At 25.4% G+C, this 25,968-nt stretch overlaps 2 protein-coding genes across 2 annotated transcripts in view; one reads left to right on the top strand and one right to left on the bottom strand.

The window, feature by feature from the left end:
• LOC145834213 (uncharacterized) overlaps positions 1 to 2,084 on the top strand; it is a 42,115-nt gene extending 40,031 nt beyond the window's left edge. The window contains exon 9 of the mRNA XM_082941590.1: positions 932 to 2,084. Within this exon, the coding sequence (XP_082797716.1) occupies positions 932 to 1,050 (119 nt within the window). The 3' untranslated portion in view covers positions 1,051 to 2,084. The remainder of the gene's footprint in view (positions 1 to 931) is intronic.
• Positions 2,075 to 25,968, bottom strand: LOC145834214 (PCI domain-containing protein 2-like). The gene is made up of 10 exons (XM_082941591.1): positions 25,858 to 25,968; positions 21,157 to 21,323; positions 20,741 to 20,848; positions 19,809 to 19,952; positions 19,665 to 19,739; positions 19,153 to 19,248; positions 19,049 to 19,095; positions 8,297 to 8,471; positions 5,014 to 5,206; positions 2,075 to 2,798 (listed from the first exon to the last, which is right to left on the bottom strand). Exons 1-10 carry the CDS (start codon positions 25,882 to 25,884, stop codon positions 2,643 to 2,645), a joined length of 1,188 nt encoding a protein of 395 aa, XP_082797717.1. The 5' UTR covers positions 25,885 to 25,968; the 3' UTR covers positions 2,075 to 2,642.

The following is a 25,968-nucleotide window of genomic DNA, read 5'->3' as shown; positions in this document are numbered from 1 at the left end:
GGGAAACCCTGTTGAAACACTAAACCTCCCCAATAAATAATTTGTGACAGTTTTGAATTAATGTTTACCTTCAATTTATTCTTATTTTATATAAAAGAAAAAAATACGATCAATTTCTTAAATTTGCTCAATAACACTATGCAAATAGGTTGTATAGTATTTTCTGTTTTGTTTTAAATAAAGCTAATTTTAACTTAACCCACCAAAATTTCATAACTTTTAAATCGTACAAATCCTGTTTCTTGCGATAAAAAAACGATACAATTAGTACTAAGATCTTCATATTTTTAATTACTTCAATTTGAATCATTATCTCCAGCTTTCAACTAATCCAGACAATGATGAAATTTAGTACTAATTATTTTAGTGTAACACTTCAACAGTGTTTTTGCAGTCGAAAGTGGCTTTCTTTCTTTTCTCTCAAATTTATTTAACTTAAAGTCAGTAACGCGCTTGTTTTGTGGAGTTAGTGTCTTAGTTGATAACACGTCTATTTCTTGCAAGTGTTGTGTTACCGTCATACACTTGTACGACGGCGACTGTTTCTATATGAACTTTTGAATTGAAGTAGTTTATTTGTACAGTTTGCTATATTTTGTTTAGTCGTTTCTATTCATTAATACACCTTTTTGTTCAGAGACTCGATTTCTTTAAATAAGTAATTAAGCATTCAAACAATCTTACTACTTAAATTAGGCTAAGCTTAAATGTAAGCATAAGTTAAAGTTGCGTTTCATAAATCGACTTAGCTGAATAACTTAGCTAAGTCAATTCTAAACATTTAAGTAACCGTCACCGATATTGTTATACTAACGCGTTAAGTCAGTTAATATCTAGGTTCGCGTAACTAAGTAACAATTTTACATCGATCGATAAATTAGAATTTTTAAATTCGTGTTTTTATACGTTATTTAATTTTGTCAATACACAGGTGAATGCTTACAAGTACTAGAAGGTCACACAGATGAAATTTTTAGTTGTATTTACAACTATGAAGGAGATATAATTTTGACTGGTAGCAAAGATAACACATGTCGCATTTGGAAATAGTTCTTTTTTATTTTTTAATTTTGTTTAACTTTTTCAGTTTGTTGTTCACTTTAAATCATTCAAATTGTTAAGCTTATATTTTAATTTTCCATTACTATTATTACATTAGATAAAACTACCAAGTCGAATACTTTTGTATATGGTATATTTTGAAATATAATTCAACATTTATGTGAATTTGGAAGTATACATTTTAGATTAAATTCAATAAAAAATTATTTAATTGTCTCAAAAACTTAGTTTACCATAAATCTGCTACGTGTAATTCATACAAAATAATTTTTAAACATAAACATTGTAACTCTTCTTTAAATTATATAATTTTTAGATTTTCATTAATATTATTTTCTTTTATTAAGAATTGAAAGCCCTAATAATAATGACAATTTAATGTACTTAGAATAACAAACGTAAAAATTTAAATTTTTTGGTGATGAATTTTAAAATCTTGATTAATCTCATTCTTTAGTTAGGTAATGCAGCTGTTTTTCAGTAAATTAATAATAAATAAAAATACTTTACTCAGGGTTGCCACTCGTTTTTTCAAATTTTTTTCCAGGTTTTTCAAATTTCTTCCAGGTTTTTAAAAGTACACATTTTTGGGTCTATTTTTAATTTTAAGTTAATTTCTATTAAGAAACTGTGTTAAATAGTATAAACATTGAAAAGATATTGTAAAGTTACTATAAATGTGTTTTTTAATAAAAAAATTTTTTGAAGATGACAAAAAAATCTTACTTATATGATAGATTTTCTGTGTCAAATCAAAATTTTACTACTGAAAATGTAAAAATTGTTAGAAATTCCAGGTTTTTTGATCAAAATTCCAGGTTTATTTCAAAATTTCTCAAATTCCAGATTTTTCCAGGTTATTTTTGCCTAAATTGTCAAATTCCAGGTTTCCAGGTAAAGTGGCAACCCTGTTTACTTAAGTACTTCTTTAAGATGACTTTTTATTAAGTGTACTTTTAAAAGGTAAACTTTATGTGTGTATATATATTTTAATTGTTTCGACTATATGCAGAAAATAATAATCTAAGTAGTAAATTTAAATTATAAGTCAAAAAATAATACTAGTTTCCAAAAATTTTATAGAACTTTTAGTATTTCGTTTAAGTATGTTTTGCTTTCACAATACAAAAATTTGAATATGGTTTTAATTAATTTTAAAAGTCGACTATTTAAAGCAATTTTTAAAGTTTTTTGTTATTAGGAGGATATATAGTTCAAACAAGCTGACAAATTTCAAATAAAGACCCGATTACTAGCTTTTAATCTATATTACAAAACACATATACACCTTATTTACTTAAAGTAAAATTTAACTACATTCATCAACACAATTCCTAATTATATAAATTCATAAAAAATCGTTAGAAATAGTTGATCTAAAACAAAAAATTTTATCTATTTTAATTGATTATAAAGTCAAATTTTTTAACTTTATTTTCTTTGCAGCCAATAAATTTGCATAAGTACGTAATCAGTATTTAACTAAAAATTAAATACACTTTATAATCTATATAAAATCAACCAACGTTCAAACTTTACTAATTTATACATACAATTAACATTATTAAGCAGATTAAATTTTAAGTAGCAAGAGGAATGCTTGACACAGATGGAAAAGCATTTACTTTACTGACTACCATGGTTTTGTGCTGATGAGAAATATAACCTCGTATTCTACCTGAAAATATAAGACCCGCAGCTATGCACTCTGTTTCTTCTATATCTATATCATCAATCTAGAAAATAAAATGTTAAAGTTCTACTTTTACTCTTGACTTAAAATATTAGTAAGAAGGTTGCCACGCAAAATTTTGTAAATTTAGCCGTACTTATATTTTTACCGATTTAGGCTGAATATTACCTTCATTTTAGATACGCTGTTAAGTACGTATTTTGAGTACACATATTTTGACAAGTACGCATTTAAGTACGCACTTCTTATTCAGTACACATTTTTGAAACAAACTAAAAAATTTTTGTCAGGTTTCTTTCTTATTTAGATTAGTAATTCTTAGCTACAAACTTTCTATTCGGTAGCTGCGGTGTTCGGAATTACTTCAGCGAAATATAACTGTAATAATAAGATATTGAATGTAAAAATAAATAATATAAACTTTTTTTTTTAACTTGCACTGAACTAGGTATACTTTTTTCTCACTGCTTACCTCTTTGCAAATAGGGTAGATGTCTAAATTGCACGAAAGGTCACTTTAGCACGAGCAGACAATTATGCACGGAGACAATTTTACACGGGTTAAATTTTTTATTAATTTTTTATCACTGCTAACCCTTACCCTCCGTCGGTAAATTTATTATTATTTTTTTCTACTATCACTGTAACCCCTTACCCACGGTCGGTAGCTTTTTTTATAAATTATCTTTTTTTATTTTCACTATTACTGTTATCCCTTACCCTCGATCAGTAACTTTTTTTAATTAAATTTTTTTTTTTTTTTGTTTTACTCTCGTGCAAAAATGACCCTTGGTGCAAAATCGTCTCCGTGGAATTATGTTCCCTAATGCAATTGTGCCCTCTTGAAACTTTGACACGTTCCCATTAATAATTTATTGCTAGCCAAAGGGCGGAAACTTACTATTTTTTTAATTTACAGTAAAAAACACCATAATTTGACTCTACAATAAAACTGAGAAACACAACCAAGTAATAGACTGGCAAGTTATAGCCTGACTTTTTTGGCGACTAGAAAACTAAACTAAGAGTTATACTTAGTTGATCTGCTTCAAGAATTTAAGAAGTTATGTAACTTTGAATTCGGTCAACTTTTCTTAATTTTAAATTATATACTTAGCCGAAATATTTCTTAGTTTTACGTAAAAATTAAAGTTTGCAACAATTAAACTAAAACACCTGAAATACTTGTATACGTATATTTTTTAATCTAATACAACATGTTTCTCATTAAAAATAAATTTTGTACTTGAACATTTTTTGTTCTAAAATTGCTTTTTTTTTTTTCGAATTTGTAGGGGCGTGTTATGGGCAATTCTAGAGTTAATTTAGGGTCGTATAACTCTTTTTGCTTGAGAGAAACTTCCTCCTTTTCTCGGTCAAAAGAACTTATAATAAAAAAAGCTAGAAAAAAATTGATTCTCAGGCAAAAAACTATTTTTGTAAGTAATATTTTGAAGAATGTTAATGTTTTTTTGAAAAAGAAGTAATTAAATAAAATAAAAACAGTTCTAAAGCTTTTTTAAAACAACTTAACTTATTATACAATAAAAACAAAATCATTTTTAAGAAACAGGTAAAAATATTTGTTATTGAACGTTTTTCAGGCATTTTAGTGTGATTTTTGCAAGTGAATTTTTAAAAAAATTGATGAATTTCTAGTAATTTTTCACCTTAAAATAGCAAAAACTCGTTGCATTTGAATTTAAATAACTCCTGAGTACTTCAAGCAAAAAAAAACAGTTGTGGAAACAAGAAACTAAGTTCTGTCTAACTATTTATAACAACTGGCTTTATTTTTTGTTTTCCAAAATTATTTTTCTGTAGTAAATTATTTTTCTGTAGTCAACTGCCGCTTGATCACCCTTTTCAGCCAACTGTGCTGATTTTTAAAACAGTAATGACTTTTATTTAAACAAGTAAATAAGTTTATACTCGACTCTATTGTCAAAAATCAATTCTCCTTAGTTTTGCAAAATAAAATTATTTTCGAAAACTAACCAGCTTATATTTGCTTTATGCAGGTTTATGCAATAAAAAGTTTCAACTCTTAAGTTATTTATAAACTTTTATAAAAACTTATAAACTTTTATTTTTAGTAAGACATTTTAAGGATATAAACTATTTAAAACTAAAAACCCAAGTAGTTAGAGCAAAGTTAGTAAGTTTATGAATTCAAAAAATTTTTAGGTTTACACAATAAAATATAGTACAAGTAAAAGTTAAAAAAGTATAATTTACAAACATCTTGATTTACTAACACCTTGTTTTTCAAGTACAGAAAGAAGTTTCTTTAAAGGAATTTGATGAGACCCAAGGATCAAGTGAACTTTCCTAAACAAAGTTCTAATAGTAATAGACTTAAGTTTTTCAATAATTAAATACGTTCCAGTATGAATGAAGAACTTCTCGTGTTTTGCAAGAGCCTCATTTAAAGCTTTCAAATTTCCTTCCCTTTGTTTAAAAATAAAATTATTAAATTTTGATAGAAAAATATTTTGTAGAGATTTTTTATTTTCTAATATTGACTGTCATACACCCCTATCTAAATTAACATTTACAAATATATCTTTGATTTTCTCTAGAAATCCCAAAATGTAAAGTAAGTTTAGTTAAGTTTAAGTAATCTTGTTTTTATTTTAACTATTTTTTTGTGTTCTTAAAAAAAAAGACAGAAAATATCAAGTTGAGTTTTAAAATAATTCACGTTTAGTTTTTAAAGTTTACTAATGTTGAAGTTATCACAATAGTGCTAAAAAATATACAAATTAGTTAAAACATTTTTGAATTTTTTTCTTAAAAAAATACTTTGCTTTTCTCTAAACAAATTTAAACATAGACTTAAATTTATAAACTAAATTTCACAAATTTATCACTTAAAAACTAAACAAGATGTTTTCAGTAAAACTTAAAAGTATTAATGAATGTTAAAAAAATAATTTTTGTTTCACTTAATATATTTTGGGTAGTTGGTTACAATTTTGATGCCTAATTACCATTTTCTTTGAAAAATATCTTAATAATTATAAGCTAAAAAACTTTAAAGTAAAACATTTATTATAACTTTAATTCATTCCTTTTTTGTTATATTTTTGAATGTATAAAATTAATTTGAGCTATTTAAAACTAAAAATAAAGTAAATAATTGTTTCTAACTTTAAAAAAAATATAGATTACAACATAAACAAAAGAAAATTACTTAAATTAATTTTCTAAACTAACTTAAGAAACTGTAAGATATAATTAAGGGCATAGGAGGGTCCAACATTTTTTTTTTTAATAAATATAAAATTGACTTTTATATGAAAGCTTTGAGTACAAACTACAAGCATGTTTTTATAAATTGAAAAAATTTTATTTTACTTTTGAGATATTGTAATTTTTGTAAAAAGTTTCCGATACAAACGTATGGGCCGCAAATTTTTTGGGAACAGTTTTCTCGGAAAATTAAAAGCACTAAATATCTATTTTCTCCTTTATTTTTTGAGGTAAAGACCTCAAACTTTTAGGAAATGTTCCTTTTATAATTTAAATGTTATAATGAATGTTGTGTGTGTTATAATGAGTTTTGCGATTTTAGAAATATTGAATAATAAAATTTTAGATTAAAAAAAATGGTGGTTTTTTATTATAATATTTTTATTCAATCTGTTCTAAATTTATTATGGACTTTCCGTGTAAGTTTGAAAAGGATTGCTTAAAAAATGAAAGAGAAGATAGATTTTTATTGAAATAGTCTTTTTTCGCGTTTTTGGTTTGCGCCTTGCATTAGGAACCTATTGAGGTCAACGACTTTACTTTCTTGTAGCTTAAAAGTTACTTTGTATTTTTTCAAGCCGTTAGAATGTCTGATAGCTCATATAAAACTCAGAATAAGATCAACTTGTAAAAATAAAGGTGGAACCCCCCTTATGCCCTCAAAGACAATAAAAATATTATACTAAGTCATAAAATTGTTTTATTAACATCATTTAAGCTTAACTATCACTAGAGAAAGTAAAAAAGAAAAAATCATATGTAAATAATATGGTAAATATTAAAAACAGACACTTAAGTTAAAAACTGTTTTATTTTTTTAACTTTATTGACAATGATTTTGAGTTTTTTGAAAACTGTGAGAAATATGGATAAAAAAAAGTTATGACAAAAACTATATATGATTAAGTGTCTAGGATTTTCAAAAGGAACTGTACAAATATATTATCCATTACAAAACTTTTATTTATTATGAATTAACTAAAGCATAAATACAAGTAAAATTACATAAAAATTTGAGACAACAATTCGTTTTGCAGTTTATTTTTTGTGAACTTAAAATTTTTCAATCTACCCTTTTCAAAAGTTCTTGTAGATAACTAAATAGATTTTTGTAAAATTAATAAAATTGTAAGATTATGCGTCATAATAGGTAAATAAAATTATATGTACTATGCGATGCTATTATAAAGTTGTTTAACAAGTATAAAGCTTAAGTACTAGAAATTGAAAGCATTAATAGCAATGTTTATAAGAGGAAACAGACTTATTTAAGCTTTTTTTAAAATAAAATTAAACAACAAAAACAAAACTTAGTAGCGAATTTACAATAATTTAAACAAATTAGAATTATAAACAAAATTTTGTTTGCATAAACTTGGCTTATTAGTTTTTATAAATATAGATTCTAAAACACTTAAATGGTACATGTTACGTCCTTTACAAACAATTGAAAACATATTATCGTTATAGTTTTTTGCGCATTCTAAGTTATTTAACAAATGTTCATCTATTGCCGATTGGCTTATTTGTCCCATAGATCATCCAGTTTCGTAAGACGTTGGTCACGTGTTGGTCCCTTCTTATGTGGAATCGTTGCGAAGTTCTCCCAATATACTCACTACCACAGTGGCATTTGTACTTATAAGTACTTCCACATAAAAAGGGACCAACACGTGACCAACGCCTTAAGAAACTGGATGATCTATGGCAGTGCTTCTGAAATGGGGTTCCGCGGAACCCTAGGGTTCCGCGAAGCCTTTCGAAATTTAAAAAAGAACATTTATTCAATTAAACATTTTATGTAGAATTAAAATTAGGGGTTCCGCGGAAAAATTGAATTTTGGAAAAGGGTTCCGCCACTAGAAAAAGGTTCAGAAGCACTGATCTATGGGACAAATAAGCCGATAAAAAGTGAGAATTGGGAGAACTATTAAAATTGCTATTAATGCTTTCAATTTCTAGTACTTAAGCTTTATACTTTAAATTTTGTTAAACAACTTTATAATAGCATCGCATAGTACATATAATTTTATTTACCTATTATGACGCATAATCTTACAATTTTATTAATTTTACAAAAATCTATTTAGTTATCTACAATAATTTTTGAAAAGGGTAGATTGAAAAATTTAAAGTTCACAAAAAATAAAATAAACTGCAAAATGAATTGTTGTCTCAAATTTTTATATAAAGTTAGTACCGAAAACAATTTATTTACAAGTAAAATTAATAACAATCAAGTTTCAGCTTTTCATAACAAAGATAATAATTGAAAACTTAACTAACTTTAACGCTACTGAAACATCTACAAACTGATTCAGATTGTGATTTTCTAAAATGTCTAAAGGAGGTAGTTTACCAAGTAACATTTTAACCGGTACTAAAAATATTAGGATTGATCGTAAATTTTTTCGTTTTTCTTTGTGACAATTTTCATACGCAAATGATAGATGTTGATCAGCTGTTTGTAATTATCAACTTTTATTTACTTTCTAAAATATTGAACCAAAGTAAATTTGGTACTGGAAGCTACTTAGTTAGTTCGGATTTTAAATCACAAATTTAAGTTGTTTATAAGTATTATAATACAAATATAATCACAAAAACTATTGAATAAATTGGATAAAACACTAAAAAATATTGATCCGATTATCAAATAACTTTTTGCTGCTAGTGTTTCTAAAAGAATGGAATTTGAAGCATGAATATATTGTTTAAACAATTAGGAAATATTAAATTATATATTAGATCAGGATTCAGTAAGCTGCGGACTGCAAAGCGAAAACCTGCAGCACATTTCAGCAAAATAAAACTTTATTTTATTTAAAAAAAATCAATAAAAACTAACACAGGGTTGCCACTCGTTTTTTCAAAAAATTTTCCAGGTTTTCCAAATTTCTTCCAGGTTTTTAAAAGTAAACATTTTTGGGTCTATTTTTAGTTTCAAGTTAATTTCTATAAAAGAAACTGTGTTAAATAGTACAAAAACATTTAAAAGATGCTGTAAAGTTACTTTAATGTGTTTTTTAATAAAAAAATTTTTTGATGATGACAAAAAAATCTTGTTTATATGATGTATTATTTGTGTCAAATTGAAATTTTAGTACTGAAAATGTTAAAATTATTAAAAATTCGAGGTTTTTCCAGGTTATTTTTGCCTAAATTGTAGAATTCCAGGTTTTTCAAGGTTTTTCCAGGTAAAGTGGCAACCCTGATAACAGCTATCTTCTTAAATCTATTTAATAATTACTAGTACTACACTATTGCACGTATCACATTTTGGTTCAAAATAGTTTTTTATTAATTATTATAATTCTAAATAACAGCGGCCCTCGAAAGATTTTTTGTTATATTGTGCCACTCTAGTGGTAATTGTCTCTTTTTTACTTTCTTCTTTTCTCTCAAGCGAGTATAAATTCAACAATCGCGCGTAATTTTGACTTTTAGTTTGTACTGCGTTGCAGCGAACTGAAGTCAGGGCGGCTTTTCGCTAGTTTATTATCTTTTCGCTAGTTGTTGCTAGTTTCAATCTTGTTTGTCGAGTTGATTTCGATTTTAGAACACTTTTTGAGTTTGATTTAAACGTTTAGTTTTTAGTTTCTTTGATTTAAGTATTGTCGTCTTTTAAAAGAATTGATAATTTGATTTATTAGTGTACTGTTGTGCAGTATTTTATCATCTTTTTGTTTCGCAATCTCATTGTAAATATAATCATTATCACAGATTCGAACTACGTTAAAATTAATATAAGTAACTGATTTATTAAACCTTTAGTAAATAGTAAGTAAGTCATATTAGTTTATTTAAGTCAACTATAATTTAAGCGTTATCTTGGGGCATCTAATATACAAGTTAGAGCGCACGTTGCGTAATAAACCAGGCCAATAATAGTGTCTAAGTAGAACCTTGGTGATAGCGACAATATAGTGCAGACCTCAGAAACTTTTTATGGGAAAGTTGGCTTGTGACTTACAACAGACTGCCAACCCCTGTCCTAAAAAATCTAAACTCATATTTCTTTTAATGTTATTTGTAAAACTATTTAGTTTTAATTTTGATAATAAGTCTTGATTCGGAATAAAGAAGTATAAGATATTGATATTTTTATAGAATTTTAAGGGCATAGCGAAAATCTAGCATTTTTTTTACTAAATTTAACATTGGTTTCTACGTTAAAGCTAAAAGTAAAAACTACAAGCCAGTTTTTATAGAATATGAAATTTTACATAGTTTTTGAGATATAGATTTTTTTATAAAAAAATTCTTATAAATCGTATGAACTGCAATTTTTTCATTGTCAATTTTCAAGGAAATTCAAAAATTCACTTAAAATTTAATTGCTCCTTCATTTTTTGAGCTAGAAAACTCAAATTTTTAGGAAACGTTCCTTTTATAGTTTGGAAGACGTTGAATGTTTAATATTTTTAAAATAAAAACTTAAGATAAAAATATAAAAAGTAGGTTGTTTTTTTAATAAATGTTTTACTTTTTAAAATTAGTAAACTTGCTCCATTTAATCGACTTAAATATTAGTAATGGACTTTCTGTGAAATTTTGAGAAAAATGGGTTAAAAACTGAATGATAAGATATATTTTTAGTGAAATAGTCTTTTTTCGTTTTTTTGGTTTACGCTTTCCATAAGGAAATTATTAAGCACACTGACTTTTATTGCTTATATCTCATAAGGTACTATGAATTTTTAAAGCGGTTAAAAAAGTCTCTTAGCTTAAATAAAACTCTACAAAATAAGGTCAAAACAAACCGTACCCCCTATGCCTTTAGGGGGTAAATCACTTTTTTCACAATTTGATTTTGTTTTATAGAGTTTTAACCAAGCTAGAAGATGCTTTTTATAAATTTTAAAAATTCAAAATTACTTTTGAGATATAGCAGGTCAAAGTTGGAGTCAACTATAGGTTCCTTATAGAGGACATTTTTATAAACCACAAACCACAAAAAAAACTATTTCACTAAAAATCTATCTTCTCCTACCTTTTTAGAGATAAATATCTCAAACTTTCAGAAAATGTTCTTTGCAATATTTAGAAAATTTTGTCGGAAAGAACTTTAATAAACTTAAAAATATATAATTTTATAGAAAAATTAACAAAAAAAAGTTTTTTTTGTATAATCTTAATTTTGTTCAGATAGAATTTTCTAAATATTGCAGGAAACATTTGCTAGAAATTTGAGGTATTTATCTTAAAAAACGTAGGAGGAGATAGATTTTTAGTGGTTTCTAATTATTTGCCGTTTTAGTTTGCGCCTCCTATAGGGGACCTATTGTAGTCTCCGACTTTGACTGGCTATATCTTAAAAATTATTTTGAGTTTAAAAATTCTGTAAAAAGCAAGTTGTAGCTTAGTTAAAATTTTATAATAAACTAAATTGTGAAAAAGATGATATAACAAAGAAACAAAGAGTTGGAAGAGATAAAAGCTGGTAATAAAACTATGCATGCTCTGTTAATTGAAATTGGCGATGAAAAAAAAACAAGAAATTCTAATGAATGTTCTTATAATTGTTTAAAAAATCAAAAGGAACTATTATAGTAGATTAACCAAATGAACAACGTTTTAAGAAGATCTAATGTTGAGATAGAGTATATCTGTACCAGATAATGAAAAGGTTGAAGAGATTTGAAAAGTAGTGATAGAAGTGTAAAAATTGATTGACTCCAGTGTTGTAAGAAGCAAAATAGCATAACTTTGTCCAAAAAAAGGCTGATTAAAGGTGTTTAACCCTTTTTTGTTTAGTAAATTTAAATATTGTCATCACAAAAAAAAAGATAATAACTCAAATAGAAAAATTAGACAAAGGCAAACAATCAGCAATGTAGTAAAAAAGATTAAAATAGTATTAATTGATGAAAATATTACACCATCTATATAGAGTTGTGTAGCTCATTGTATCATGTTTCAATAACTAGTATTACTTTTACACATTGTTCGTTTTTTATAAAAAAACTACAACAATTTAAATTTTTTTAATTTCTTCAATTTGGATTTTAGTCAAAAGTTTTTATTAAACTAAAAAATTCTAAAAAGACTGAATTGTTATGCAGAGAGAAAAGGAGAACATTAAGGCTATTGCAGTCCATAAGGGCAAAAAAAGATAACAACTTTTTTCAAATTTAGTCTTATTTTTTACATAATTAGAAAACCTACTCGTTACTTTTTATGGCTTGTTAAAATTTTTTTGTAAATTATTTGTTCAAAAAAAGGGATCTTATAGTATATACTCTTAAGCTTTTAAATAAGAGACAATGTTAATTTTTGTAAAAAAAATGTTTTACAAAAATTACTTCACGCTGAATAGTGAATCGAACAATTTAACAAATTTTCTTTTTCTTCTACATTAAATGTAAAGACTACTGTTAGTTTATGGAGCTTTATTTTTGAAAACATACAAGAAAAAGCGTCTCGGTTTATAAGAAATACACTTTATTTGTGAATTTTTTAAAAGGAATACAATCAAATGTATGAAAACCATAATATATATTAATAATCTGTATTATGAATTTCTTGTTAAAACATACTTGACCAATTAATAGGTTAACTGAAGTAAGGAATAATTAAACAATTTAGTTTAAAACTAAATTCAAAAAGTTTACTCGCATTGGTTTAAAAACAAAAACTTAGTAAACTTTTAAATTGTTGTAAGCTGTTTAATATATTTATTTAATTAATACTAAAAACCAGTCATAACGGTTCTAAAATTTATTGTTTACCAAAATTTATACTTGCCCTTATTTGAAAGCTTAAGTAAAACTGAAAATTATTCAATAATAATTATTACATTTTGTTATACTATTAACTATATATTAAACTAAATGTTATCTTTAGTTGTTTACAAAACTATGGGTAGCTGTCAAAATTGCAGGAGCGTACAAAATTGCACGAGGGACAAAACTCCACAAGCGTACGAAATTGCACAAAGATACTTTTGCACAAGGGGATAAAATTGCACGAATATACTTTTGCACGAAAACACTTTTGCCCAACAGACAATTTTGCACGCAGACATTTTTGCAAAGGTTTGAATTTTTTTTTTTTTGAATTTTATTTTTTTTTTTGTTTGTTTTTTTTACCATCACTGTTACCCCTAACCCTTAACAGTAACTTTTTTCTTATTTTTTAATTTTATTTTATTGTTTTATTTCTGTATTTTGACGTGCAAAATTGACCCTTAGTGCAAAATCGTCTTCGTGCAATTTTGTTCCCTCGTGCAAATTTGGCTTCATGCAATTTTGTGCACTTGTGCAATTTAGTAACCTCGTGCAGTTTTGTTCTCGTGCAATTTAGACCCGTTCCCCAAAACTATATACCTCCTATAAATTATTTGATAAACAATTAAATAAAAACTATTTAGTATTTTTTAGTGTATTATTTTACATCATGTTAATTTTTTCACTTACACTACACTTAAAAGAAATTTTCGTTATATATACTTTAAAATATAATATTTATGCTTTATTATAATAAACAAAATAAAATTCATAAGTTATATTTAGTATATAGAACAAGCCAACTACATTAAAAAAAAATAAACAGAAAAAATATGATCTATTTATTATACTTCTCAAACTTATTCTTTTAAATATAAATACAAATAATTCATTCCTTTAAATTTGTCAAACAGAAAAGAAGTACACACAGGTATACAACCCTAAAACATACATTATTTTTTATAACAAAAAATATATATATTAATCCTAGTTAGTATTTTTAAAAGCTGTTAATTTTTTTTTTTCGATTTTTTCATCATTTTTCGATTTACTACTTGAAAATTTAACAGAAAAATTATTTAAAAACAATTATAATATAAATTCTTACTATAGTTATAGTTTATAAAAAAACTTAATTCTAATTTTATAAAATAAGCAGTTGAGTATGTAACCATGATTCACTTTTAACTAAATGGTCAACAATAAAAATAGACAAATTCGGCTAAAAGTTTATTTTTTAAATTTAACAAAAACTGCAGTTAACAAAAATAATTCAATGTAGCGTTAGAAAAGAAAAAGAAAATTTGTTCAATTTATTATTCAGCGTGACGTATTTTGTAATTTTTTGTGTAATTTTGTAAATACAAAATAATGATGTCACATCAAATTATGGGCAGATTTGATTGCAGCAATTTTACCCACAAAATAGTACGCATAAAAAGTCCTACCGTTAGATCGCCTCGCGCCAAGTGACATAACTTTAGTTAAAGATGAAACTGTTTTGTTTAGTATGAAGCACTAAAAGCGCTAGATACTTGGCTTTCTACCCACAAATTCTTAATAAAAACCTCAATATTTTTTTGCTATTTTTGTTTCTGTGGGCCCACTGTGGGGGGTTCATCTTGATTTTTACAAGTTGATCTTATTCTGTAGAGTTTTATCTAAACTATCAGACATTATAAACCACTAACATAATCAAAGTAACTTTTGAGATATAAGAGATCAAAGTCGTTCACCTCAATAGGTTCCTAATGGAAGGCACAAACCAAAACACAAATCTACCTTCTCCTTCATTTATTAACTAATATTCTTTAAACTTTTACAGTAAGTCCATTATTAATATTTAAATCGATTCAATACGTAACTTTTGATTTTAAAAATTAAAAAGATTAAAAAAAAATTAAAAACCATCTTTTTTTTTTATTCGTTTTATCGAAAATTTTCACTTTTTAATATTTTCAAAATCTCAACATTATAAGTCTTAACATTTATAAAAGGAATGTTTCCAAAATTTCGAAGTTTTTAGCTCGAAAAATTAAGGATAAATTTTTAGTGAATTTCTAAATTTCCAAGAAAATTGACAATGAAAAATTTGCGGTCCATACATTAGTATCGGAAATTTTGTACAAAAAATTCAATACCTCAAGAGTTTAATAAAATATTTTAGTTCGATAAACACTAGCTTGTAGTTTATTTATTAAGCTTTCATATAAGAGCCAATGTTAATTTGAAAAAAATGTTTGATCAAGATAACAAGCCTAATTCATTTTAAATTATTATTAACTAATCAGTTGAAAATTTATTCAATTCATTTACAAAGTATAAGTCATAAAATAAATTGAGCTTTAAAAAAAAATCAATCTAGTATGAACTAGACTAATTTTTACAACATTTAAAACAAGTTTGAATGGTCTGAGTGTGTAGCAACACTACCAACCAAATATTTTATTTAAAAAATAAATCTGTTTAACAAATAAATTAACCAAAAACCATATTCACATAATGAAACATAAGAACACAAAAAAAGTTTTAAAAATCACAAAAATTGTATTAGTTTAATCCATAGAATCTATCTATTTTTAGTCTATCATTTTTTTTAGTGGTTCATATGGTAAAAAGTCATTTTTAATGTCGTTACCATAACAACATTTTAATATGTTTAATTTATTATTCAAGTTTAAGGGGAACATGGCTTAAACTTTTTTCAGACAAAAAAAAAAACTATTCAGAGTGACTAAAAACTAGCTTGAGTCAGCCAGAGTTTATTAATAGACTTCGAAAAAGTTTTTTTTGCTGATTGCAATTTATTTAAGCCAGTGTGCATTGTTTAAACTTATATATATACCATTAATATAATCAACAAAACATCGGCGATAGTCTACAGAGCCTAAGCCTAGAATTTCTTATGTTGTGAGACAAACTCAAGTTAACATAAGGTTTGATCATACCAATTCGATCATCAGACCACAAGCCTTCGGTAAACTGAGACCAGTTTCGTCCTTATCAGGACTCATCAGTCAGCCACAACCAAAAAACTTGCAGTATTGAGCCTACAAACGGCTTATCATGTAAAAACATGAAGCAAACGGTTGCTTTATCTTTTTATCATGATTTGTAAATAGAAGACTGCAAGTTTTTAGGTTGTGGCTGATTGATGTAGTTTATTGAACGACAAATAAAAGAAGCTCAAAATAATGCAGGATAAGTCCTAACAAGGACGGAACCGGTCTCAGTCTACCAAAGGCTTGTAGTCTGATAATCGAATTGGTATGATAAAACCTTACATACAACTAACATAAATAATTTTTTCAGTTTATAGCAGCTTCAAGACTTACAATTTTACAGATAATTAATCTATAACTCTATATTGAACAAAACATAAAACATAAGTTTTATTTGCCATCCTTAAAACCAAAAAAGCCAGCCTGATGACAAAAAAATAACTGGAGATTTTAGAAAAAGGAATTAAAAAATTGCCGGATTTGGCATGATATTTTAAGTCTTTAAACTAGAATGACTAAGTCTGTTTACTTGTTTATTTGCTTAAATTCAAACTATTTTGATTAACAATTTATATACTAAAAATTAATTTATAATCATTAAATAAATAATACCAATGATAAATTTTTAAATTTTATTACAATACAATGTTTCACTCGTTTTAAAAAATGAGATCTTCAGAACATCTATTTGAATAAGATTCTAAACAACTGGAGATCTCGTTTTTTTAAACGAGTGATACATTGTATTGTAATAAAATTTTAAAAATTTATCATTGATCATTCTCCTTTTATTTAAGTCGAGAACTTTGATTGCAACCTTTAAAGTAAAAAGTACGAAATAAATAATATATTAAATAAGCAATTCGAAAAAAGAGCATTTGTGTATATTAGTGTGATATGCATAGCAATTAACTTGACTTGCAAAGAAATATTATTTTAAAAAATTAAAATGAATTCGAACTAAATGCTATTTAACTTATGTCATTTAACTAATGTTTTTTTAATGTGCCTGTAAACAGTTAAATATAACTCAAGTGAAAATGTTATTATAATAGAAAGTTATTAAAAAAATGGTGTCAAAAAAGAGTAGCTGTGTACATTGCATATGCAGATTAGTGTGCACAGGAATTAATTTTATGTGCACAAAAAAAAATATTTTAAAAATAAAAGTTTGTTAAAAAAAGACTATTTTACCTTATGTCATATTCTCATTTAGTTTGAAGTTTTTATGTGCACACTTTAATATAATATTTAGTGATGATAAAAATATAATACAAAACTGTGGTAAAATTGCATTTAACCTAAAATAAAATAAGAATTTTTGTACATTGGTGTGCGTAGGAATTAATTTAAAATACTTATTAAGGGCATAGGGGGGGGGGGGTTAATCACCTTTTTCACAATTTAGTTTTTTATTAAATTTTAACTAAGCTACAACTTGTTTTTTACAGATTTTTAAAACTCAAAATAATTTTTGAGTTATAGCTGAACAAAGTTGGAGACTACAATAGGTTCCTTACGGGAGGCGCAAACTAAAACGGCAAATAACTAGAAATCACTAAAGATCTATCTCCTCCTACGTTTTTTAAGATAACTACCTCAAACTTCTATGAAATATTCCTTGTAATATTTAGAAAATTCTGTCCAAAAAAAACTTTAAAAATAATGATTTATGAAAAAAAAAGTCTTTTTTGTTAATTTTTTAGAAAACTTATATTTTAAAGTTTTTTTAAATTCTTTCTGATAGAATTTTCTAAATATTGTAAGGAACATTTCCTGAAAGTCTGAGGTCTTTATCTCAAAAAACATAGGAGAAGATGGATTTTTAGTGAAATAGTCTTTTTTTGCCATTTTAGTTTGCGCCTCCCATAAGGAACCTATTGTTGGCTCTGACTTTGACCTGCTATATATCAAAGACTATTTTGAATTTTTTAAATCTATAAAAAGCATTTTTAGCTTAGTTAAAAGTCTACAAAATAAGACCAATTTGTGAAAAAAGTGATTTACCCCCCAGTTCACCAGTTGTTTTTTAAAACGGAAATTATTATCTGGACTAAGAAAAAACACTGCTATAATGACATTATATCTTTTTCATATTTTCAAACCAAACCAGTAAAAAAAATTAATGGTTTTTAAACGTTATCCAAGGAATTAAACAAAAAAAATAAGGTTACACAAACTTTACCATAAAAAACACTCAAAAACTTAGTTTGCCGGCCCCTGGTTTAAACTTAATTTTAATTTTTAGTATTGACCATTCTTGTAACTTAATAATTGTAACAATATTATAAGTATCAAAATTTTAACCTTCTTAAACTACCTTTAAACACAAATTAGATCTGACTAAAATCATGAAAAAGTTATTGGGGTTTTTGTGATATATTGTAGTAAAACTTGCAGCAAAGAGGTCAATACTTTTTCAGAAAATCAAGTTTAGCTCAATAAAATTATTTAAGAGAGGGCACAAAATGTTTTTGTAAAATTTTAAACATAATTTTTTTTATCTGTTAACTCAAAGGTCAAATTATTATAAGCACCAGATTATTAAGCAGGGTTGCCAAATGTTTTTGGCAAATTTTCTCCAGATTTTCAAAATTTCCGCCAGGTTTTAAAAGTACACATTTTTGGGTCTAATTTTAGTTTAAAGTTAAGTTTAAAGTAAGAAACTGTGTTAAATAGTATAAAAACATTGAAAAGATACTGTAAAGCTACTTTAAATGTGGTTTAAAAATAAATGATGATGACAAAAAATTTTTATCTACATTATACTTTTTTGTGTCAAATCGAATTTTTACTACTGAATATGTTAAAATTGTTAAAAATTTCAGGTTTTCAAGTGAATTTTGTTCAAACTTCCAAGTTTATTTCAAAATTTCTATTTGGTATACAGGTTTTTTGGCAACTTAAAATTTTTTTATTGAGTACAAAAATTTATATAAGTTCAAAATATTTTAAAGGTTAAAGTGTAAATACATTTTTGAGTAAGTATTAAAAACATGTAACTTGATTTTTTTTCGGAAGTTAATTTTTAATAATTCTAGTTAGTTACAGTATACTTATTACTAACAAAAAAAACTTTACTGTACTAATATTAGTTTTAATTAGAAAAACTATATTCTATGTCAAATTCGGACAGAATTTTCTGCAATGCACAGCTTTTAAAATTTATGATAGCCACTACTTGAAACTTTTTAAATTCAAAATACTTCATTTTTTTATATTTAAAAGTTTTTCTTTGATAAAAAATATGAACAGTATTAAGAATTAAAAATAGTATTTATTTAAAATTAAAAAGTATAGTGACTGACCTTCAACATATTTACTGTCAAACATAGCTTTCCTTCCGACATAGTACCTACAAAATTTAATCATCTAGTAAACTTTTTATACTATACTAGAAGTAATAACTAACTTATAGGTGACTTGCTGCGCCAATGGAAACTCGTCTTTGTTGGTACTACTATCAATTGCTCTTATAAGTGGTTTACATAGATGCAAATTACCTATTCTGTTTATAAAAATGGGTATTATGTTGAGTTTTTTTTATGTTTAGTATATAACAACAAAAGTAGCTAACAAACTAAAACTAACAACGTTTCTTTTGTTAAACTATTAACAGGCTCACAACAATTAAAATTTAGCCATTTATAGAAAGAATTATTTTTTTTTTTTTTTAAAGGAAAAAATCAGCCCTGGAGTTTTTATATAATCTTAAAACTATACTGATATTTTTATAAAATATCAAAATTGCTTAGAGTCATCCTGAATTTTAAATAAATTCAAAAAACCCTGAGTCTCCCTGAGATTTTTTAGAATTTCAAAACACCTGGAGTTTCCCTGAGTACCGGGAGTGTAGGCAACCGCCGTGTGTAGGTTAAAAAATATATAAATATCAAAAGTCTAGTATAATTTAAAATCTCTAACTTAAAATAAATCTTGAAAAGTTGATTGACTAAGAACATCATTCCCCACTTTTTAGAAACTTCTTTTGCAGCACGACTGTAAAATAATATATACAAATTAATGTTAAGTTACTAAATTGGTAATTAATGTTTAAAGTAAACAAACCCATCACTAGCACACACCCGGAAACAACTCATAATGGAGTCTGCAGCTTTTTCATATGTTGTGTTTTCGCTCTTTAAAGAAGTTTCAACTTTATTTGCAAGGTATTTCAAATCAAGTATAAGTACATACATGATCGGTAAAGCCCTAAAGTATTGATGTAAAATAGTAATTGTTTTAAAGTGTTACAAAATTTATACATAAATCAACCAATTTTAATAACATATTATTTAATAATTTCCTTTAGCTCTCATCAGAAAAAATTGCTAAAATCTTATATTGATATAGTGAAAAATTTGAAAATTTATGAAAAATATTTACATCGTAAAGAGTAAAATGTAAACTAAGCTTACATAAAGACTTAAGTTCTGAATCAAGTCCTTAACTTATTTATAGCTATATCTAAGATAGAACTAATATAAATAAAACATTTAAGAATATAGAAACTTTAATTTAAAACAGAGTTAAAAAGTATGAGATGTCTTATTTTTTTTAATTTTATCCTAAATGTAGTAATAATTAATCAGTAAAAGACTACTAAACTCAAAACTAAAATCTTTACAGAAACGTGTTTGTCATTTGACTCTTATTGTAATTTTTTTATATTGCACTAAAAATTTTACAACAGCAATGTTATTTTTCAGTAACTTTATTCTGACAAAATTTCTCAAAAATACTAAATAAACTTTTCAAACTTTCAAAATGAGTGATATATGTATAGATATTTTTTTACTTTTTTAAATGCAAACATATAAACAGCAAACAAATTAAATAAACAAAACAACACTTTAATCAAATTATTTTACCTACAAAGAGTAGGTTTTCTATTTAAAATAGCTATATTTTAACTAAGTCAAAAATGTTACAACAACTAACTATTTTAAAACATTGTTTGTAAATAAATTAATCTACAAATATACCAATCTTTAACTAACCAGTTATCATCTTTGTCTGCCTGGAGAGCTCTAACAAAATTTTGAATGCAAACAAGTTGGCATGCAAACACTCTTGAGTGGTCATGTTGAGTCAATGCCCAACAACATCTTTGATAAAATTTAACTTAAATTAATTAAAAATTAGATTGAAATTATTTAAAAACCTTTGAAGTTTTTTTGTTTTAATTTTTTTTATTATTACAAGTTTTAAAAAATTATTTGTGATCCTCGGAAAAATTACTCACTTAAGTCTGTTTTTATTTGTTAAATTCTCAATTACAGCTAGGCCATTGAAATACCATTGTGTGGTATTATTATTTATTTAAAAAAAATTATTGTAAAATATATTTAAATTGTTTTTTTATACCAAAGCCTTAAATATTCTTTTAAACTTATAAGCTAAACTAACAACTAACTTCAGATGAGCTGCAAAAATTTCTCCATAATGTTTAACATGTATATTACTTTGACAAAATTGTTCTGGATGCTGAATTTGTAGTCTAGGATTTGACACATGGCTATGAGAAAGTGAGAGTAATTCAGACAAAACTTGAGCATCATAGCTGTCCAAAGCTTTGTTTATCTTTAATTTAAATATTTTGAAAAATAAAAATAAATATAATAGATACCTCAATTTAAGATCTATTAAATTTCAAAAAATAATTTTTTTTTTTTTTAAATAACTATAAAAATAAACACATACAATGGTTCAAAATCTACAAAGTATAGATTCATAAAAATTTTTTTACCCTAAATAGCCTTTGGAAAACTATGCTGTACAATAACATGAAAATTTAAACTGATTTTAGTGACTTTTGTATTATAATACAGTTCATTTAGCCAATTTTGCTGGAGTTACTGAGTTAGCCTTAGTTTTTCAAAAATTTTATAGTACAGTAACCTCTTGCTTATTTATGCACATTGTGTCCACAGAAAAAATGCGTAAAGATATGAGAGATCGTAAAGACACGAGAGGTACCAAATATACTTACTATAATGGCTGTTTTTTGATATTGCTACTAGTTAAAAGCAGACTGGGAACTTTCTAACTTTTAACAATTGTTTACTATATTTATAAGTATACAAAATATAAAACTATACATAAAAAAAAAGAATTAAATTTATATAATTTAATAATACTTGTAGAAAAGTTTTACTTATTTTAACAATAAGTAGATTTTATCTTTATCTGTATTTATATGTGACCTTCTTGATATTTTACATTTATTTTCTATTCTATTTAGAAAATTCAATTTATAATTAACCACTTGTTTACAATTAAGAAATGGTGTGTTGTCTATATTTAGATTTGTTTCTATAGACTTTTACAAAAATATGCTTTTGGTGCTGTAATGGATTTCTTCTTTTGAACAAAAATATAAAAAATATATGAAACATTTTTAATAAAAATCATTTATGTTACTACAACTTTTTTTCAATTAAATCTCTTATTGTTAACAAAATTTCTGATTAACTGAGGTATAAATGTTTATCAATTAGTCAAGGAACATAAGTTTACAAAGTCTAAAGATATAGAGAGGTGAGTTAGAATTTAAAAACATATTTTAAAAATATACAATAAACATAATTTGTGCAATATTAAAAAAAAAAAAAAAAAATATTTTTTGAATTTTTTAGAATTCTAAAATGCGTAACTAAACGAGAGTGCGTAACATCACGAGTGCGTAAAGATAAGAGATGTTACTGTAACCTGAATTATTGTGAGTATCTTGTGTGTGTGGCAACCATTTCATTATGTTTTAAAGCAGGTTTTAATTTTTAACTAAGTGTAGCTACTATTACAAACAATAACTTTATAAGAAATGTATTTTCAAAACAGTCTAGAGAACCTGACTTTTGCTATACTTACTTGTTTACTGTACATAGTGGCTCTCCTATGCTGTGTAATTTAAAAATTTGTGTACTGTAGATAAGTCAAGTAAAAGACTGGTACATACCAGGCTGTTATGTAAATAAATGTCTTAAAAAGTTATTATATGTAATGGTCAGGGTTGCCACTTGTTTTTGGCAAATTTTCTCCAGATTTTCAAAATTTAACCAGGTTTTTAACAGTACACATTTTTGGGTCTATTTTTGGTTTAAAGTTAAGTCTAAGGTAAGCATCTGTGTAATTTAGTATAAAAACATTGAAAAGATAATATAAAGCTACTTTATATATGTTTTTTTTATAAAAAAATGTTTAATGAAGACAAAAATTTTTATTAGTATGACAGATTTTTTGAGCAAAATCAAATTTTACTACTGAACATCTAAAAATTGTTAAAATTCCAGGTTTTTCCAGGTTTTTTGTTCCAAATTCCAGGTTTTCCACGTTATTTTGCCTAAATTGTTGAATTCAAGGTTTTTCAAGGTTTTTCCAGGTTTCCTGGTAAAGTAGCAACCCTGAATGGTTTAATGGTTGACATAAAATTAATTAAAAACAATCTTCTTCTTCATTTTTAATGTAAGTTACTTTAAATTTCAGGAGAGGTTATTTTTGATATTACAAACTTGTAGGAAGCAGCTTATTGAAACTATCATTTTTTTAAATTACAATTTTTTTTTTATAATGAACTTTTTAGTTTATTTAAAAAATCAAATTTAAATGAATTAATTAAAAAAAACATGTTACCTACAAATTGTTCAAAATTTATTAAAGATTACTATGAAAAAAACCTAAAACAACTGACCAAAAACTGAAGGAGGAGATAGTTTTTTAGTGAAACTGTCTGTTTTGACTTGTTTAGTTTGCACCTTCCTTAAATAACCTATTGAAACCTCATAACTTTGAAAGTTTATAACTCAAAAGTTACTTAAAATTGTAACAAGCAGTGAAAAGTAACTGCTAGATTTATTTATGTTAGAATAAGACTAAATTTACAAAAAAAAAGTCTTATAAATTTCTTAATAACACAAGTAATATTTTATATAATACATATAATGTTTCTAATATAAAATTCATTTTTTACATTCAAAAATTGTTGAAAATTATATGTTTTTTAATATACTTAGTTCAAAATTCTTAGGAATTTCATGATTTATTACAAAAATATCAAACTAAATCAATCTTCTATCTTCCTATTTTTTTAATCTCATGTTTTTCCGGGATTCAAGGTGAAAATGGTTGCGCAGTATCCATGTTAACATAATGAAAAGTATTTGCAATAAAAATTATTAAAATTAGTGCAGGAGTAGCATTTCAGTATATCAATATACTAGAATGTTGAGTTTATAGACCTCCTGATTGCTTTAAAAAACTCAACATAATGTAAGTTTAATTTTTTAAGTCTAAAGTCAGCAGCTAAAAAAAAACTGAAATCTGTTAAAAGATTGTTAAAATACTTTGAAAGCATCATTTGATTATGTTTTAAATCTGTAAAGCTATATGTTATACTTAATGAACCTTTTTACTGAAATTTAGTACTGCTTAAAGCTATAAAAAAAATTTGAACTTATATCCCCTAAGTTAATATAAGTTTACAATTTTAATTGTTTAGTTTTTTAACTCATACCCATAACATTAGTGAACCAAATAAATTTTGTCATAAACAATGCTATATGTAAATTAGAATTGAGCAAGCAATAGGCAATATAAAACAAAATAAAATCTAGGGTTCCATTATTTTTTTTATGATTTCAATATCATCAGGGATAATTTGTAAAATTGCATTTACCCAGGAAAATCCATAAAAGTGAGAACCCTGATTGTTTTGAGCTGTTTTAATTTGTGTAGTAATAAAAAAAATTAATTGAAGTATAAAAAATATATATAAAAAAATTTCATGTAAACATATAAAAAATTTAAAAAAAAGATGATAAGCACTCTTCTTTAAACCACATATATTAGATATATTTACAAAGTCTATGGGCACCACACCATTTCCTCCCTAGACTTAAATTTTGGAGTTATTTAAGGGCATAGGGGGGGGTAAACACCCTTTTTTGGTTTTTGATCTTATTTTATATAGTTTTTACTAAGTTACAAGATGCTTTTTACAGATTTTAAAAATTCAAAATAATTTTTGAGATATAGCCGGTCAAAGTCGGAGGCAACAATAGGTTTCTTATGATAGGCGCAAACTAAAACAGCAAAAATAGACTATTTCACTAAAAATCTATCTTCTCCTACGTTTTTTGAGATAACTACCTCAAACTTTCAGGAAACGTTCCTTGATATATTTAGAAAATTCTGTCGGAAGGAATTTTTAAAAAATTGAAAAAAAAAAATTTTATAAAAAAAATAAACAAAAAAAACAGTTTTTTTTTAGTTTTTTTATTATAAAATTTTTATTTTTTAATTTTTTTAAATTCTGTTCCGACAGAATTTTCTAAATGTTGCAAGGAACATTTCCTGAAAATTTGAGGTAGTTAGCTCAAAAAATGTAGGAGGAGATAGATTTTTAGTGATTTCTAGTTATTTGCCGTTTTAGTTTGCGCCTCCCATAAGGATCCTATTGTAGCCTCCGACTTTGACCGGCTATATCTAAAAAATTATTTTGAATTTTTAAAATCTGTAAAAAGCATCTTGTAGCTTAGTAAAAACTATATAAAATAAGATCAAAAACCAAAAAAGGGTGTTTACCCCCCCCTATGCCCTTAATATGTTTTATATTTTTACCCCTTCTACAAGACGGCCATAAAAATGCGACAAAAAATAAACAATTGGAGAGAAGAGGAAATTTAATAAAAACAGGATGTTTGGGGTAAAACTTTAGAATAACAACATAATCTAAAATAGATATAGTTTCATAGTTTATTAAACAAAAACAAAAAAAATTGATCAAAGATTTTTTGGTTCAAGGACTTGGGTACACAAAAAGACCTCTTGGTCATTGAGTTGCATACCCAAATACCATATAAAATAACCATATAATATAATTGAAGTTATATAAAAAAAACCAAAATTTAGAGTTAAACAGATTTAAAATCTATTGATGGAACATAACTTGCAATTTAATATATTAAAACTTTAAAACTTTAATTAATATTTTTTAATTTATTTTATCCAAATAGTATCTCTTTTAGAGATAACAATAATTATCAAGTTTATTTTTAATTATTATTATTATAGAAATTATCATATTAGATTGTATATATATAAAAGAAAAAGAACTCACTTCTCTAAAGTAGGCCAGGATTGACATTTTGCAGAAATGTCTAATGTAGTAAAACTAGAGTTTGTCTACACATGGGTAATTGAACTCATTTTAGTAATTTTTTATAAATAT

Source organism: Thalia democratica, chromosome 4, assembly GCF_965202585.1.
Source record: "Thalia democratica chromosome 4, ktThaDemo2.hap1.1, whole genome shotgun sequence".
Taxonomy (NCBI): domain Eukaryota; kingdom Metazoa; phylum Chordata; class Thaliacea; order Salpida; family Salpidae; genus Thalia; species Thalia democratica.
Note: the sequence above shows the minus strand (reverse complement) of the source record. Positions and strands in the feature narration are given on the sequence as shown.